General features: G+C 33.4%; 2 protein-coding genes across 2 annotated transcripts; one reads left to right on the forward strand and one right to left on the reverse strand.

Annotated features, from left to right (window-relative positions):
- Window positions 1–2,130: 2,130 nt before the first annotated feature.
- Window positions 2,131–4,514, reverse strand: Gpx (glutathione peroxidase). Its single transcript, NM_001043534.1, has 4 exons — window positions 4,426–4,514; window positions 3,923–4,125; window positions 3,250–3,413; window positions 2,131–2,274 (listed from the first exon to the last, which is right to left on the reverse strand). The coding sequence occupies exons 1-4, from the start codon at window positions 4,512–4,514 to the stop codon at window positions 2,131–2,133; spliced, it is 600 nt and encodes a 199-aa protein (NP_001036999.1).
- Window positions 4,515–16,687: 12,173 nt separating this feature from the next.
- On the forward strand, window positions 16,688–17,718 carry LOC105841321 (uncharacterized). The gene has a single exon (XM_038019476.2). The coding sequence runs from the start codon at window positions 16,688–16,690 to the stop codon at window positions 17,447–17,449; it is 762 nt and encodes a 253-aa protein (XP_037875404.1). The 3' UTR covers window positions 17,450–17,718.
- Window positions 17,719–18,324: the final 606 nt, after the last annotated feature.

The raw sequence follows: 18,324 nt of genomic DNA on the forward strand, positions 1-18,324 counted from the left end.
CATTGATATATTTTTACTAGTGTGAGCATATATTTTTAAAATGTGAGATATTTTTTCTCATTATAATATTTAATATCATTTGTCTTGTAAATTGTACTTAATCTATGTCATATACTAAATTTGAAAAAACAATCGTGAAAACTATAATTTTGCAATGTATTTTTCATATTATAAGAGCCATCACGTGGTATTTTTTATTTTATTGAATAGCGTCGCACGCAAGCATGTATATCATTTGCCTGACGTTAAGCGAACGAGTAGGATCTTCTAGTAAATATGACGTTGGAATTTCTGGAAAATGTCCTATATAAAGGTCAAACAAGAAGAATCAAGTACTCAAACGCAAGAAATAAAAAATACCCAAAAATGTTAAGGTATTGAAACAAAAACTTAAAAGTCGCGAAATAGTGATTGTAAATATAAATCGATTTTAGATTATTAAAGAAAAATGGTGATTTTTAATTTATTAAAGAAAAATGGCGATTTTTAATTGAATTGAAATTTAAATTGCGAAATTTTAATGATACTCATGGTCCACTTAGATATTGATTAAAATAAATTATGTATTTCGTTGAAAAAAAATAATTTACTTAAAATAGAGGAAATGTTATATTATAAGACTACAGAAAATTTACTGAACTTAATAATAATAATATGTATAACCAATATTTTGTAAATAGAGATCAAGTACTATGTGTATCGTGTTATGTGTATTGACTTGTCATTTAAGAGTTATTTAATTGTCTACATATAACAAATAAATGAATTTCAGTTCATTTCATTTTATTACCCATTGTGTTTTATTTCCTAAAATGTAACTAGTAGACTTAATATACACGTGTCATGAAAATAGCACAGAAGTAAAAATACAAGCAATTTTAAATCAATTGAAGATGTGAATGTAGGAAAAGAGCACCCGATACGCGCAGACCATGTGTGTTGCAGTGTCTCACTCAGTGTGTCAAATATTAATTTGTACGGCCCACTTAGCCAGTACATTAAAGTAGGAATTGCGTAATTAAGTTCAACATAATATATTATTTAAGTCGCGGTTGAGTATTCGGACGTTAAACATGAGTTTGAGGAAGTTTAAGTAATAGAACTGAGGTAATGATGTTTGTAATAAAACTCAGTGCTAGATTTTCGACAACGCAGCAATTTCCAAAAAAAACCGTCGAAAAAAAGTCAGCATGACGACGAAGCAATGTTTAGAATTGAATTTACATAAATAAAAGGTTGCAAGCACGTGTTTTGTATTTACATAGGGTTACACAGAATTACTTAAGGTAAATTCAAAACTGATGCATGTGTATAATTTTGTCCTATAATTAAATTATATATGGTCACCACATTAGACAAGGACACCGCGACCAAAAAGTATTCTCTTTCGAGACCGATTTCTCGGCATTAGACAGCACTCCAGTTGTAGGTACTTATTAACTCCATGGAGTGTTGTCAAAATCCAAGCTTATCTTGAAAACGTCGTTACAGTGTCTGGCATCAGTTAAACATTTGGTGTTCTATGATGGCTTTCGCCACAAATAAAAGGGATGAATTTGAAACATTAAGAATAAGGATATTTTATTTTTAACAAACTTATGAAATAATAACAATATCTCAGTGATCTTTTCCTGAAAAAATTTTAAGATGCCATTCACACATCACACATCATCTCTTTATTTTTATTTCATAAACTTAAAATATTGTACTTAAAAATATACTAATAAAAAGTGCATATTATTTGTTTAACATATAATTAAACATATGTTAAACAAATAATATAAGACTTTTCATTTAAAATCAATATGATTTCTATAGAAGTTGCTCTGTATTTATGTATTCAGAAAAACAGGTGATATAAAAACAAGAAGAATATTTAAATGCAGTGCACTTTATATGCTTGTAAACATTATACAGTTAAAATTGCGCCATTTTAAGATTGCAAAAAATTCTGGCTACACCAGGAATGTGTCTACATTTATACAAAATTACATAATGTTATTTTATAAATATCCTTTTAATGATACTCACACTGATTTTGTTTTTAGATTACAATTTGCCATAAAACCAATAACAAAACTTTTTTTAATAAAAGGATATCTATTTTCCTTTAGTCTGTGCTAGTATTTTTCACCAATATTTTTCAAGTGATTTGACCAAATCCAACGGGTCAGTATTGGGGCCGTGGCGTTCAACTGGAACTCCATCCTTGTTTATGATGAACTTGGTAAAGTTCCACTTGATGAAGCTACCAAGGGTGCCTCCTTGCTTATGCTGAAATAGAAATTTATCTAATTCAATGTCTAATTTGTAAAATTTTATACATGCATGTTCTGTATGAATTTGAATGAAACCTAAAAACCTGCATTTCAAAGAAAAATATCCTAAGATTTTTACTGTTAACATTAAATACAAAAGAAAAAAAAACTTAATGAAGGCATTGACGTTAAACATATTCTTTCTTCGACATTTTCAACAGTTGCTGTCAGTAACTTAATAAATAACACATTTCTTTTGAAATGGAAGTATTGATTATCACAGTACTGATTGACTAGTCATAGATATAATTAAACTCAAGGCTAGGAAAATCAATACAGGTGGACATGTTTCTGTATGAATATTTTATCAATTCTGATAACTGTCTAACTCTGATAATAAATTCTGTTAAGTATTAACTAAGTATAGTACTTATCATGTTATTATTTAGAGGTTTCAACGCTCTATGGACATTACTGTTTTTAAATTATCTGTATGATACACACAGTAGGCTGCATAATTATTGGGGATATATTCATTTTTATCATTGGTTCATTTTTAAATATGTATTTTTTAAAAAATTATTCACTCCCCATGATATTAATTATGTAGTAGGTTGTATGATATAAAAAAAAAAATTGTTTTTTGTTTATTACAAAGAGAATGTACAATAAGTTTGTTTGTTACAACTACAAAACTGACAATTATGAAATTTTGCATACATATTGGAACAGGACAAAGTAGATAATATGTAGTATACTTTCCATCCCATAAGAAAGTAATATACTGAAGGGTTTTTTTTGTACATTAACATGAGCAAAGCTGTAATTGAAGGCTAGTAATTTACTACATGGATTTTTTTTTATCACTATTTATATTTATAAGATAAAGTGAGCCCTTTCCGAACATAATTAGTCTAGTACATACATTGTGTATTAAAGTTATGTTATGCATTATATATTAAGCACATTATGTATTTTAGTTCTTACACACCTTCAAATACTTCCACAGTGGACTGGCATTGTCTCCATTGACATCAACTTTCTCAAACAAATCGAATTTGACTTTACGCTCAGAGGCAAAGCAAACTATCTCTTCTGGATTGCCAGGCTCTTGACCAGCAAACTGATTACAAGGGAAAGCCAGAATGCGGAGACCTTTAACCATAAAAATTTAAATTTTTGTTAATAATTGTATTTAGATGTATATTATAGCTTTTGGGTTTACATAAAGAGTCTGGTTTCTTGTATTTGTATTTTATGTTCCATAGACAGTGATTTTTTAAAATAGATCTTGTCATATTTTTATGATCACACCACTTGTCGTATTTCCCAAGTTCTTACCTGTGATGTTTCCAGTCTTTCTTCAAACAAGATTTTAAGAACTTTCGGGTATTAAGAAATTTCGGCTATCTTAGCTGTACATCTGGCATGTTCATGGGTGATGGCAACCACCCAAGGTCAAGTGGATCATAGTTTTTCTTTGAAGACAAGTATGATCAGTGGTATTAAAAAAATCTAGATAATTTTAAAAGGATTTTTTACAAGGCAATTTACAATGATTTTAGGCTACTGTTAATAATAATAATATTGTGCAATCTTTGGACTAGTCAAACCAGCAATCCAGTATGATACAGAAACAAATTTGAAAAAAGTCGAAAACGTACCTTTGCTCTCTCCGTATTGTTCATAGAGCTCATTCAATTGTTTGTAATTGTTCGCAGTAAGGCCGCACTGAGAAGCAACATTCACAATGATACAAACATGGCCTTTGTAGACATCCAGCTTCACGTCTTCACCTTTAATGTTTTTGACTGTAAATTCGTGAATGGATGTCGCAGCTTTATAATCCGGATTCGATGTCATTCTTCTAGAAAAAGTAACGTCACTATTAATTAATAAAATTAAAATATTAATTACTTTTGTCTAAATTTTTATTGGTATTAAACACAATGTAATATTTGGTATATAATTAATTAATATTTTAATTCTTTTTAGTAGCCGGTTCAATTCTTTTTCAAATTAGTGATGGCTTTTAGAACAAAAGTTTTCGCTAAGGGTTACTACATTTCAAATATATTGCGTAATGCATAAATCCACACAATGTGCTTAATGTGATTATAAGTAGAGTAAATAATATAATTGATAGAATTTGTAAATTTCCACTTACACTGTACTTAATTGCGCTCGCGATAAACAAATTACGTTGCCGATGATAGGCGTAGCAAGCTTGGCTATCACTCTAAAACTGATTGTCATGTTTTTTATTCAAAAGGCAGGATTGGCTAAGTAGCATAGATGATACTGTTGCTAGCATAGAGTACAATGAAACTTGAGACTAATAATTATTAATACTATGCAAGTGATGTGCAAAGCTGGGTCGATTCGAGTCTTTGTGGATACCTAATAATGTATTCAAGTCATAGTATTCCAAAACTGAAAAAATCTCGAGCAAGATACTCAAACACTAAACTTAAATAATGAATTAATATTTCATCGTCTATTAGCAATAGTTATGTGCACTAAATTTTGTGATCCAGAAAAAGTGAGTTTCGGCTTTTCTGATATTGCATTTTGCGAATATGAATGTCTAGTTTCATGAGTGATAAGTATTAGAACAGCAATCAGGTGACCCGCCCGGGAGGCACTTTTAGAGGGCGGCAAAATTTCACCATAAATAATAAAAATATTTGAACCATTTCATATTTTTATCGCAACTACAAATTTGGACCGAGAGAACTGGCAGCACCGTTTATACTGACTCGCAGGGATTCCCCATGTTTTATAATAGTAAAGCATGAAGTTAATAAGTACCTACAACTTAAAATATTAACTTTAAGTAGTAAGGAAGTACGTGATGCTTTGACAATTCAAAGAAAGTTTTATTGATGGATTGTCAGTTGTCCATTTCCAATTGACGTATCGTAATTTATATTACGCTTTAAAACTGTGATTTTTGTGCAAATAAGTACCTAAGTGTAGTGGTTGTGATTCAATATTGTGAAAATTTGAATTTTTCCGCTCCGTTTATCTGAACTACACTAAGTATTAAATACGTATTTTATTTATGTAATTGTATGTTGGACTCTCCAATATGTTGTTCAAGCAATAATATATTATTTAAAAAAAACGGCCAAGTAAGAGTTTTACACTCGCATACTCACGGTTCCGTACAAATATTTACGGTTTTCATATTTTTCACTTTAGATAGATGTGCTGTAAGATATACCTACCGAGATTCCTGTAAATTTTTATATTTATAGGTCAGCGGAATAGAATATTTTTTGTATTAATAAACGCTATTGTAACACTTGATAAAAATTTTTATTTAAAATATAGATATAGATAGATATAATTAAAAATAATGATAACTGCTCTTGCAAAAAAAAAACTAGAATTAATGTATATTTACATCAAAGTGAAATACCTAAATAAAAGGGCGGCAAAGTTGTCTCCCGCCCGGGTGACTGACACCCACGCTACGCCACTGCTTTTTCCTTAAACATAACGTATTATATAATAAAATTCTTTACTAGCGAGATTTGTACACATTTTTCGTATATTATAACTGTTGTGTACCTACTAGCCTCCTCAGTTACGTGTCAGAGGACTTTTTCGAAATCTGGAATACTCATTTCTGAGCGACGTACCAGTCTTTCGGTAGAAAAAGTAAAAAAGCTGATGTTTTTATGCACCAATAAGAAATAAATATGATTACTAACTTGTTGTTTATATTAATGTACAATGTTCACCAAATTCTGATTTAATAATAATGTTCATTTTAATGTACATAATATTACTTGTAAAATATTTAGTATGAAGTCAAATTCCTAGATACAATATACTGTATATATTATTAATAACGAATTTATGTGTATTATTTAAGATTATTTACTTATTTCACGAATACCGTATTAGGTTTAACTCGTTTACCCGTTTTATCGAAGTATATTAAGATATCAGGATATTCACGTATTAGTTAAGGTATTATAATATTACGTATCGAATATATATTTGTATTAGCTAATATTGACAAATATCAGTATTAACCCATCTTTAATAACTAGAGGAGCAAACCTCAGTACCTTGCGTACCCAAAAGTGTAGCCGCTTTATGCGACGACGATGTAGTTTTGAAACTAATAAACATTTTAAATTAAACATATATCCATCTCTCTTACTCTAGTTCACTAGTTACGCGACGTATCGTTAGTTGGATAAAGATGGTAATATTACTTGAAGCAGAACCATTTATGTTGCCTGCTTATGAAATATTTCGCCAGAATATTTATTATTTAGGCGAAAATTAATAAATAAAATAATTTAACTAAAATAATTTTGAATAAACTTAAATGAAGTTTTTTATTTTTATTGCTTAGATGGGTGGACGAGCTCAATATTTTTAATAATACAAATAATTTATAATTGTGTAATAATTGTATTAGTGTGTTTTTTGCTTTTGAACCCATTATTCAAAGAATGGTGACTGAATCAATGTATGGCTGAAACTGTACAGATTTTCATGAAACTGTCTACAGTTTATCTAGGTTCTGGAATAGGACACAGTATATTTTTATCCTACGGAAACGGAGCCAAAGAGAGACTTTATTGTCTTTTTCTTTATTTTTCTACAGTTTGGAATACATAAGTGACATATTTATTTCGTGTAAATGTGGGATCATCCCGGGAAAATGCACGGATGAAGAGATTCGTTTAATGTTTACCGCATTATTTTTTTATTCAGACACATATTCAGAGACCATTGTGGTAACCAGAATCAACTTGATGATCTGCTTCGAAAATTTCTGGATTTTATTAATATAACATTTTCCTATAGTCATTCGAAAACCAAAAGATGTTTTACTGGCAATACTGAACCTTAATTTCATAGCCTTTTCTTGATGATCTTTAAAATTACTTTTGTTTTATTAACAATCAAAATCTATACAGAATTGATAAAATTATGTGTGAAAAGTAATCCCGCTTGCCTTTTTGTGTATTTCCGACCTCGAAAGGCACTCTTTTGCCACACATTTGCCCATTTTTCAGGACTTTTGGACGACGGCACGCAACACTGAGCAAGTAATCACTACTAGTCTAGTCAACAAGTTCAAAAACGTGTACGGTATGTATGGTTGTTTTTGTAATATTTTGTAGTTTTCGAAAAAAAATATAACGATTAATATTAATTTTTTATAACAAATTGTTAAGTTAATAAACAATGAAATTATTTATAAAAAAATGTATTTCTTTGTTAATCCGCTGAAAAGAGGCAATGATGATTTTTAAGAAAAAAATAATTTCTTAACTAATTATTTAAACAATTGAAATATGAAAAAAACGATTTTAAACAATTAAAACATTTATTTAAGAATTTTTTTTTTTTTAAATTCTTTATTTCAGCTATACAATAAGACGGCAATTTTTTTTTTTTTTTAAATCCCAAAATAGTCTATTTATTTATAAATTCCTAAATTTCTTAACAAACAGCGTAAAATTTTTTTTTTAAATGTTAATTAATACCTATGGTAGATGCAAAAACAGCAATATTAAGATATTACGAAAAAAAACTATTTTTCATAACATTTTTTAGAAATTTAATTTTTTGTTAATTAAAAAAAGTTATAATTATCAAAATAATAAAGATTAAAAAATTTTTTTTGCTTCACTTTATTAAGTACTTAAATGATAAGAGCTCCACGAAGGGAAAAATTTATAGATGAATTATTGTAACTTTTATACCGTAATTTATAAAAACAGAGATTGGAAAAAAGTTAGTTAATTAACAATGGTGTAAATTTTTGAAAAATCGATATAAAATTTTTTTTTCACCTCTGTTTTTTTCGTTCAAGTGTTAAATTACACCATAATTTATTCAAATTTTTAAATTGTTATTTAGTCGATCTATCAAAGGGTCGAAGTTGCATAACGTCCGTAGGAGATTACCCCACCGCTACCCTACACGTGACCCCTGGGTGGTGCTAATAGTGAAACAACCTGGCAACCGAACTGTCCTCCTGAGGATCTCCCGGTTCCAACTACACTGCGTCAATTATAAACCCTAATATGCCTGGATGCGCTCGAAGAAATGCAAGCACCAATCAGTGCCAAATGACTAAAGACATAGGACCTTCCGTTCGTGTCTGTTCTTTAAACATAGAAGGCATTACCCAGGCCAAAACTGAATGCATGCTCAGAATTGCCATAGATAATAAGATTGACATCATTCTGCTACAAGAGACCCACACTGCTGACCTCGCGCAACTCGCTAGAAGAGGAACGATTCCCGGCTTCCGCATGATCTGCGCTACATTCCATCCCCAATACGGCACTGCCACATACATACGAGAGGCCCTGCTGCCTTCAGCTTCAATTATATGCACCTCCACAGACACCGAAAACATCGCTATGTCAACGATCCAAGTGGGAGAAATGATAGTTTGTAACCTGTACAAACCTCCGAATAGCACATGGCCCCAACCAGGACTTCCAAACTATGGGCACCCGTCCATTGTAGTAGGCGACTTTAATAGCCACCACACCAGCTGGGGATATAAAAATAATGATGCTAACGGAGAATCTGTTGTCAAGTGGGCAGATGAATCCAGCTACTTCCTGGTCCACTGTAACAAAGACAAAGGCACCGTCAAATCCGCACGCTGGGGTCGTGAATATAACCTGGACCTCGCCTTCGTCTCCTTGGACTGCAAACGCAGACCCCTCCAGGTGAACAGAACTGTACTACAAGACTTTCCACACAGCCAACACCGCCCAGTTCTTCTCGACATCGGCCTGAAAATACTTATCATACAATCATATCCCGCACCACGCTGGAACTTCACTAAAGCTGACTGGGAACGCTATACGAAGACACTCGATGATTCCATTAGGTGGATACCACCCCTTCGGGAAAACTATGAAAGATTCCTAAAGCTAGTACTTTCCACAGCTAAAAAATGCATTCCAAGGGGATACCGGAAGCAATATATACCATGCTGGACTACCAAAACTGAAGCTCTATGGCAAGAGTTCATAACCACTAGCGACCGGAATGTTGCTCACGAACTCATTGAGTCTCTCAATGAAGCACGACAAGCTAAATGGGAAAGCACAGTCCAAGATATGAACTTCACACACTCAAGCCGTAAAGCCTGGCACCTACTTAAACGCTTCACTTCTGGAACTACCGGCCAGAAGAGTGAACCAAAAGTATGCCCCAGTAAAATTGCGGATAGGATTGTAAAACTGTCTAAAGCACCCAGCCACAAAAAACACACCCGTGAGGTGCGTAAGGATCTTAAATCTCTTAAGACAGACACTGCTTCAGACCCTTATTTTAGCCGTCCAGTTACAGCAGACGAGATAACTGCCAGTATCAGAGCTATTAAGGGAAACAAAGCTTGTGGAGAAGACAAAATCTTTCCAGAGTTCATAAAAGACAGTGGACCCCACACCCGTGTGTGGCTCGCGAAATTCCTCACGAATATCATTGACTCTGGAAAAATCCCACTTGCGATGAAACGGGCGAAGATAACGGCAATACTCAAACCTGGTAAGCCGGCTGACAGTGCAGATAGCTATCGCCCCATTGCCCTTTTGAGCGTAATGTATAAGCTACTTGAGCGAATCATACTTAACCGCATTTCACCAACTATAGAAAAACATATTCCTCAAGAGCAAGCTGGATTCCGTCCAGGACGCAGCTGCAGCGATCAAGTGTTAGCACTGACCACACTCTTGGAGAGGGGCTTTAACGAAAACCTCAAGTCGTCAACTGTATTCGTGGACCTAACAGCTGCTTACGACACAGTGTGGCGCCAGGGACTGCTGTACAAACTACTCAAGCTGATCCCCTGTATAAAGATCTACAATGTTATTGAGGACGCCCTTACCAACAGACCATTCCGTGTCCATCTGGGAGACAAGTCTAGCTTATCCAGGGTCCTGAACAACGGCCTCCCGCAGGGTTCAGTCCTCGCACCAACACTCTTCAACGTGTACACCCACGATGTGCCAGAGACGCTCTCCAGGAAATTTGCGTACGCCGACGATCTAGCTCTAGTCGCACAAGGCCGCAGTATAGAGACAACGGAATGTCACCTTGAAAACGACATGGCCACGCTTGATAACTACTTCATTCGATGTCGTTTGTGTCCAAATGCTTCCAAGACGGAAGTCTGCTGTTTCCACCTAAATAACCGACAGGCTAACAAGGAACCCATCTCTCTCTATAGATTATTTCACAAACTGTAAATTTAAATTATAACCACGCAGTGTAAACGAATGCCATACGATAAATAAAAATAACTCTAATGTTTACACGCAATGTATAAGCAAGTTTTATTTAATACATATTAATAGAGAATTTTAAATTTATATGTATATATAAATGAATTGCTGTTCGTTAGTCTCGCTAAAACTCAAGAACGGCTGGACCGATTTGGCTAATTTTGGTCTTGAATTATTTGTGGAAGTCCAGAGACGGTTTAAAAGGTAGATAACAATTTTGTTTTCCCTTTGATGTGTCCCGCGTCGGACGGGTTCCTTTTGTTTGTTTTAAGTTTATTTTATACAAAAGTTTAGGTCTTTTACTTGTCGATTGAGGCACTACGAACTCTGCCGGGTCAGCTAGTTTAAAATATAAGTGATTAATTTTAAATAATATTTTTGGGATTTCTATCTTTCTACTACAGACTATATCGAAATGTGTAGAGTATGCTGCCAGTGGCAATTATAGTAAATTCACGAACAATTTGTCACAAATGCAAAAGTTGTAGCTAAATGGATTCCTATTTGCTTCTGCCAGTGGATACGACATATTGATTACAATAATGTATAATAATAATAAGAATATATATATAATAAAATATATAATATTTTACACACACATATTTACTTATACTTATGTTTTTTTTAGTTTATATTATTTATTTAAGGGTAGTATTTAATCCTATAACTGTAAATGCAATTTTTTCTATTCAAATATTCGAAATTTCCACCAAAAATACTGAATTGCACACTAAATTTGCTCATCAAATAAATCAATGGATTTTGCTGAGTCTGCCCGTCTTGCTACCACTGGGGTGGCGCATGTCGTCAGCAAAATCAGGAGATCGGGCCTCGACGTGGCGCTCAGTAAATCCGAGCTCATGGGGTCCACAAACCCCGGAGATTGCCACCTGTCGATGCCCATATCGTGGTTGGATGCGTCTGTATTGGGGTCGGGGTGCAGTTGAAGTACCTCGGCCTTATTCTGGACAATCGTTGGACTTTCCGTGCTCACTTTCAGATCCTCGTCCCTCGTTTGTTGGGGGTAGCCGGCGCGTCAAGCCGCTTTCTGCCCAATATCGGGAGCCTGACCAGGTGATGCGCGGTCTCTATACAAGGGTGGCGCGATCAATGGCCCTATACGCGGCGCCCGTGTGGGGCCAGTCCCTGGCCGTGGGGGTAGAGAATTTGCTGCAACAGCCGCAATGCATCATCGCGGTCAGGGGCATTCGTGTTTATCGAACCATCTCTTTCGAGGCGGCGTGTCTACTACACGCTAGTTCTGACCCAGTGGGGCATTCCGTAGGATAACCTATTCTAACCGGCCCCATCTAGGCGGGCTTCAGATGGCCTGCCGACCGAGAGTATGTTTTTAGCTTCTACAGGTGGTGTGACTTATTTAACTTTGGACCGGGTCCAAACTTTGGGCTCGATCGAAGGAGAATTTGAAAATGATTCCAACACTGATCTGGAGATGTAACACATCAATATCCTGTAATAGTCTTCTTTTTTTTGCTTACAATTTTTTTACGTTGGTCATAATTATTATTTTTGCATGGGCCCAGCACATTTTTACAGTAGATTCTTGACCAAATACTTCTTTAAATGATTTTTTTACGCTCATAGGCTCGTCGCAAATTAATGCTTTTGGTTGTAAAGAGTTTGGGAGAAAGCGCTATTGCGAAGAGCTTCAAACAACATTTAGAAATCTTGTCATTGCGGTCCGTCCATGACGTCCATAGATAGATAATACATAAGAGGTTCGTTCGACTCAGAGTAAACATAGATAACGTACCTATTAGTGATGCGCAAAACGTATCACCGAGCTGAAAAGATAGATACATGTCATTTCGCTCTAAAGATATATACTCATTTAGATCACTAGCTCAGTGATCCAATTCAATTGATTGGTCTCTCAATTAAATCATTTCTTCGTCTAGATCATTTAGCTCAATATACATATATCACTCACTTTGTACTGGAATATTTACAATGGTCAGTTCAGTTTATATCTGTCAGGGCCTATAACACTTATTGATACACAGTATAGTTTATTTACACTGTTTTCTGATTAAACATAAAATATTTACAAAATGCAGCTTACCATAGAACTAAACACATAAGAAAACTTTTTCAAATATATTTTTTTGATATAGGATAGCATTGTCTATAATATTAACTTCGCAAATTAATGGCTACCTTTTTATGTAAGAATAAAGCAAATTATTTAGTTTTAAAAATACATGAGTCATGTTAAGCTTTGCCCCTATATAAATAATTATATTTTCCCTGACAACCTAATACGTCGAAATGAAATTAGCGTAAACGGTTATTCTCGTCAGCAACACAATGCATCACCTATCTCACTCATTCATTTTTCTTTCATTCGATCATCAATTCACGATACATGTCATGAGACAAAGTCATGAGCTAGTGATCTACGGCCGTTTTCAATAACGTATCTGAGTTTTCGGATAGATAGCTATCTCCGAATATCAGCAAGAGCGTATCTATCCTTAGTTTGCGTTTCACAATCACGGATAAGTGCTATCTCTCTTTAACCAACAGTAGATAGCTTCTTCCCTCCGATTTATCCGAGCCTCTTGATACGTTTCGTTCTACTACAAATACGAAACAACATCAGGTTCAAGACTTATTTTATTTTATTCTAAATTATAACTATAATTTAACCAGCATATTGTAGACTATCATAAACACATTTGTTTATAACAAAAAGTAATAAAAACATATGTAGATTTTTTTAAATTGGACGTATTGCTATTTTTATCCTAGTCGAAATTATGAAACGAAACGTTTTGACAGTCCGTTTGCCAATAAGCAGTGATCAGTTTCTTTTGTTTGTTTTTCTATTGTTTACCTACTATGACTTACCTCCAAAACGTTTTAAAACTTTTGTTTATAATTCTAAGTGTGTTTATAATTAAAGAGCTACAGTGAAATAAAATTAATTTTGTAAGTATCTATGAACTACATTGATAATAATAATTTTACTTTGAAAACTTTGAGTTCAAGTTTAGAAAATGTATCTTTTTCAGTCAAGAAAGGCAGCACCCATGACAAAAGATGAGACGATGATTCTAGCAGAACTTGTGGCGGCGAAAAAACATTTCAATAATAAGGCAACAAATGCCACAAACAATAAATTGAAGGAGCAGGCTTGGCAAACCCTTGTAAATGATTTTAATTCGTCGATTCGTCGTTTCCCACGAACTCCATCGCAGCTTCGACTAAAATGGGAAAACTTAAAGAACGCTACGGCAACATAAGAAACAACCTTAGTAAGGTTAGTATAATTAGTTGATTGTTTGTCTCTAATAACACATTGATAAACATGATTTTTTCTTCAGGTTGCCGTAGTATTTGAAATAATTATGCTCTTTGTTACAGGCTGGAGGTGGTAAGGATTGCAGATGAAATTTTGGATAAAGCATGCACATTGTTGTAGGTCACATATAATATTTTTAACACTTTTACAGCCTAGCGGAAACAAGATGGAAGAAAAGAAATGCAAGGCTAGCATAGGGACAATGCATTAGCAGAATATCTAATAGCAAAAAAGAGACTTGACTTGGAAAATAAAGAAAAGGAGATTGTTGTAGCAAAAGTTAAGTTAGATTTAGATAATTTAAAAAATTAAAAATTACTTAAAAGGAATATTAAATTTCATAAATTAAGTAGGCAATAATAATTTTGTTAGATAGTTTTTTAAGTATATGTACAAATTCTAAATTAAATATCTTGCATGTACTAACTACCATGTAATTATCATTTTGGAAAATAAAAAATAGTCAAATTATCTTTGGAGTTTATTTTATAAATTATCTTTGGAAGCAATTATTTATAAGTACATAGTTGTATTTCAGATGTAAGTTTTGAAAAATTGTTACGAACAATTATATTATTTTCCTGTAATGTATCTGCGACTGAAATTTCTGATTCTAATTCTTCTAAATTCATACTTCTGACGATATTATGCAGCATGGCAGCTATAATAACAGCTTGCATATTTTCTAGTTTTAATCTACTTTTCAATGATATACAGGGAGTCTTCTTTTACAAACACCAATGCATCTGAAAATTATACATTATTCGCTTAAATTATTTTACAATACAGTATAACAAGCTCTTAACTAAAAAAAAAGATTATCTCTCTATAGTATTTCTTGTTTTAATATGTGATTCATTTTAAATCGTTCCGATTGAGTATGTGGGTTAATTAATCACGTTAAAAGATAGGGTTGTGGGGATAGCCTCTATCGGCAAGCAGATAGCAATTTCCAAGTCCACCTTGTTATCAATGTTCTCTTGATATGTAGATAATTTATTATAATAGTGTCATATAAAATTCATATAAACACCTAAATATATAATATAAATAAATAAAAATATAATAATAATATATAATAATAATAATATAAATAAGGTAATATAAATAAGAAATACCTTTTCAATCGGAATGGTTAATTATAGTTGTATCATGAGTAGACCCAGGCCATCAAGCAACAACATTTTGAAACATCAATGATGCATTGCACACAAATTACACATTCAAAATACTCTTTTTCTATTTCTAAATTCCTCTCCTATATTTGAATCTGTAACACAAATATAAAATGTAGAGGTATCAGTGTGTAATAAGAATGAAGGTAAATAGCCTACCAGGTTATAGTATTAGTATATGAATGTCATTTAGGGCACCATGGGAATCCCGCAGTATTAAAGAATTCCTGTTGAGTGTGATTTTGTAACACAACCAAAATTAGGTATAATTTTGCTATTGCTATAAACAAATATAAGTTGTAATAACGAGTACTTTTACGGTTAAAATTTATCTTACCTTTTTGACGTTACTCTCAAATATGGTCTCATTAAATTAATCAATTCATTCACAACACCTTTGCTCAGAAATCTATAGTCAAATTCGTAATTATTGATCTTCGCCATGTAATTCAGACGATCTTTATTTTCCTAACCATATGATATCGGCCTCACTATCACTATCTGCATCACAATCCATTATCATTTGAAATAATTCCATATCACTATCATCACTGCTACAATATGCCAATATGAAGAGAAACAATTATTAAATTATAGCGATTTACTTTCGAAAGATAAACATGTAACCGGCCGATTTTGACAGATAAGCGAATGCCCATACTAGAGATAGCGCCGCCTACCGGAGAGTTACTTAAAACTCATATTGAAACGGAAGTAAGCACGATTTGTATGAGCGTTCTATCTTTAGCACGTTATCCGTCCTCCCGACGATGGATAGATAAATCCGATAGGAACTGCTGCCCGTCGATAAGTTATTGGAACGTAAGTAAGGACAAAAATATAGATTTGTCTATCTTTGGTAACCGAAACTAGGGATAGATAGGTTATTGAAAACGGCCGCTAGTGAGCTCGAACTGAGTTACTGATATATTCGGAGCTAGTGTGAGCTAGTGATACATTCTATCGGTGTGAGTGATATAATATATCTTTTATATGAGTCGTCTATTATCAAAGGTGGCAATCTGTGCATTTGGACAAAAAAATGTTATTGATATGTCAATACAGATTGATTTGAATATAATCGTCTCCTTCAAAGAATACGGTTCAAAACTTGCATTAAATAAAGGTTAATACTTAACCTGGGTTAACTTAACTTAACGAGGGTAGGCGTTACTGAGACGCGGTAACAACGTAGATCGTAAAAAAAGTTATTTAAAAATATAATTGAAAGTGAATATAGTGATAAAAAACCGTACAAGTGACAAATAAACTAGTGAATGTGACTATATAATGAAGGCAGGGTCCTAAGTTAACGAATAATCCATAAAATACCTAAGAAAAAACTGAAGTGTTAACAAACAACAACCTACGAACTTTTCAAGTCTTTTCTCGCGAAACCAGGAACTAATAATTGTACCAAGGTCTATGAAAGTGCCGGAGTGCAAGTGAATGAAAATCGCGAAAGCTATCCCTTTTTTGGAAAACATAACTTCTCTCCTGAATGAGTCTGCAATTTTACCTATCTGTCATATCAAAATAATCTGGGAAACAGCGCCATCTATTAGAAAAAAAGCACACTACGTATGAAAAAAACTATCTAGCTCCACTAGAGGGCGCAACTAGTACCAAAACAAAACAGACAGCATGGAAGAAATCATGAAAGCCTTACAAAATATTCAAAAAGAACTGAACGCTCAAAAAATAGAAATTCAGAAAAGTGGTGAAAAGGTGACAGAGCAAGTAACACTCAACATAATTAACAAATTAGAAGAGAAATTTTCCATATTGGAAGAAAAACATCAAACTTTGAAAGAAAATGTTGAACAACAAGAAAAAAGGATTCAATTTATGGAAAAACAAGCAAGACAAAGAAACATAATTTTCTTCGGTATCGAAGAGAGTGAGACATCCTATCATAACTTGGAGAACAATATATTGCAATTCATAAGTGAAAGACTGTTATTAAAATTGGATTGTAGAGATATTCAAGAAATAAAGAGAGTGGGGAAAAAGGGTGATAAGCCGCGACCAATAATTGTAACCTTTTCTACCCTTGGTTCAAAGGTCAGCATTCTCAAGCATAAAAGATTATTAAAAGACACCCAATACTACTTAAACGAAGACTACCCTAAACACATACTAGAAAAAAGGAAAGAACTACAGGAGGAAGCAAATAGAGAGCGCGAGAAAGGAAATAAAGTCATGATAAAATACGATAAGCTTGTTATATTAAAATCAAATAACAAAAGAATACTGATGACTTCACCAGAGTCAGATCCCAATTCCCAAGCACTAGTTGGTAATAGTACAACAAGACCCATTAAGAAAAAAAAAAAAAACAATCAAACCCATATATACCTAGATCAAATAGTGTCTCAGAAGGAGTTCTTAAACCAAGCATTCTAAGCTATTTAGTAAACAATAACGTTAATACACCACATAACCAAACCAACGATAAAACCATTAACTTACATTCATAACAATCAACTTCCCCCTCCCTCAACGATGCAACATTCAATCAATTTCAACTAAGCAACGAAAACCATCTTCCAATCCGGCTGGTCACCGTGGAAGATCAAGACCAAAACCCTCTAAAGAAGACATCTCAAACTCCTTCAATAATAAGAAATGGAACACTAACACAAGAAATACTTAACTCAACTAAAAAGAAGAAAGATCATCTCTACATATTAACTTACAACGTCAGAACTTTATCTACTTACGAACGCTTAATCGAACTTAGCGAAGCTCTCACTAAAATCAAATACGACATAATTGGAATGTGTGAAATAAGGAGGACGGGCACCAGGATAGAAGAATATAATAATTTCATACTATGCCACACAGGACTCACACCTGGCAAACGTGGAGTCGGTTTCATAATAAATAAAACCCGTAAGAACTGGATTGAAAGTTTCATGGGAATAAACGATAGAGTAGCATTATTAAACTTAAACATACAAGGATTGTCCATGTCAATTATACAGATATACGCTCCAACTGAAACGGCATGTGAAGAAGAGATTAACAACTTCTACACAAATGTCAATAGAGCCGTAGACCAAGCCTACAAGAACTATATAATAATGGGTGACTTTAACGCGAAAATAGGTCAACCAAGAAAAGATGAACATCTAATAATGAAACCAAACGGATATGGTGAAAGAAACCAGAGAGGTCAGAGGCTAATTGATTTCGCCCTCGAACACAAACTTGCCATCTTAAATACTTTCTTTCATAAAAAACCAAACCAAAGATGGACCTGGCGATCACCGAACGAT

The sequence above is a fragment of the Bombyx mori genome, chromosome 23 (assembly GCF_030269925.1).
Source record: "Bombyx mori chromosome 23, ASM3026992v2".
Classification (NCBI taxonomy): Eukaryota; Metazoa; Arthropoda; class Insecta; order Lepidoptera; family Bombycidae; genus Bombyx; species Bombyx mori.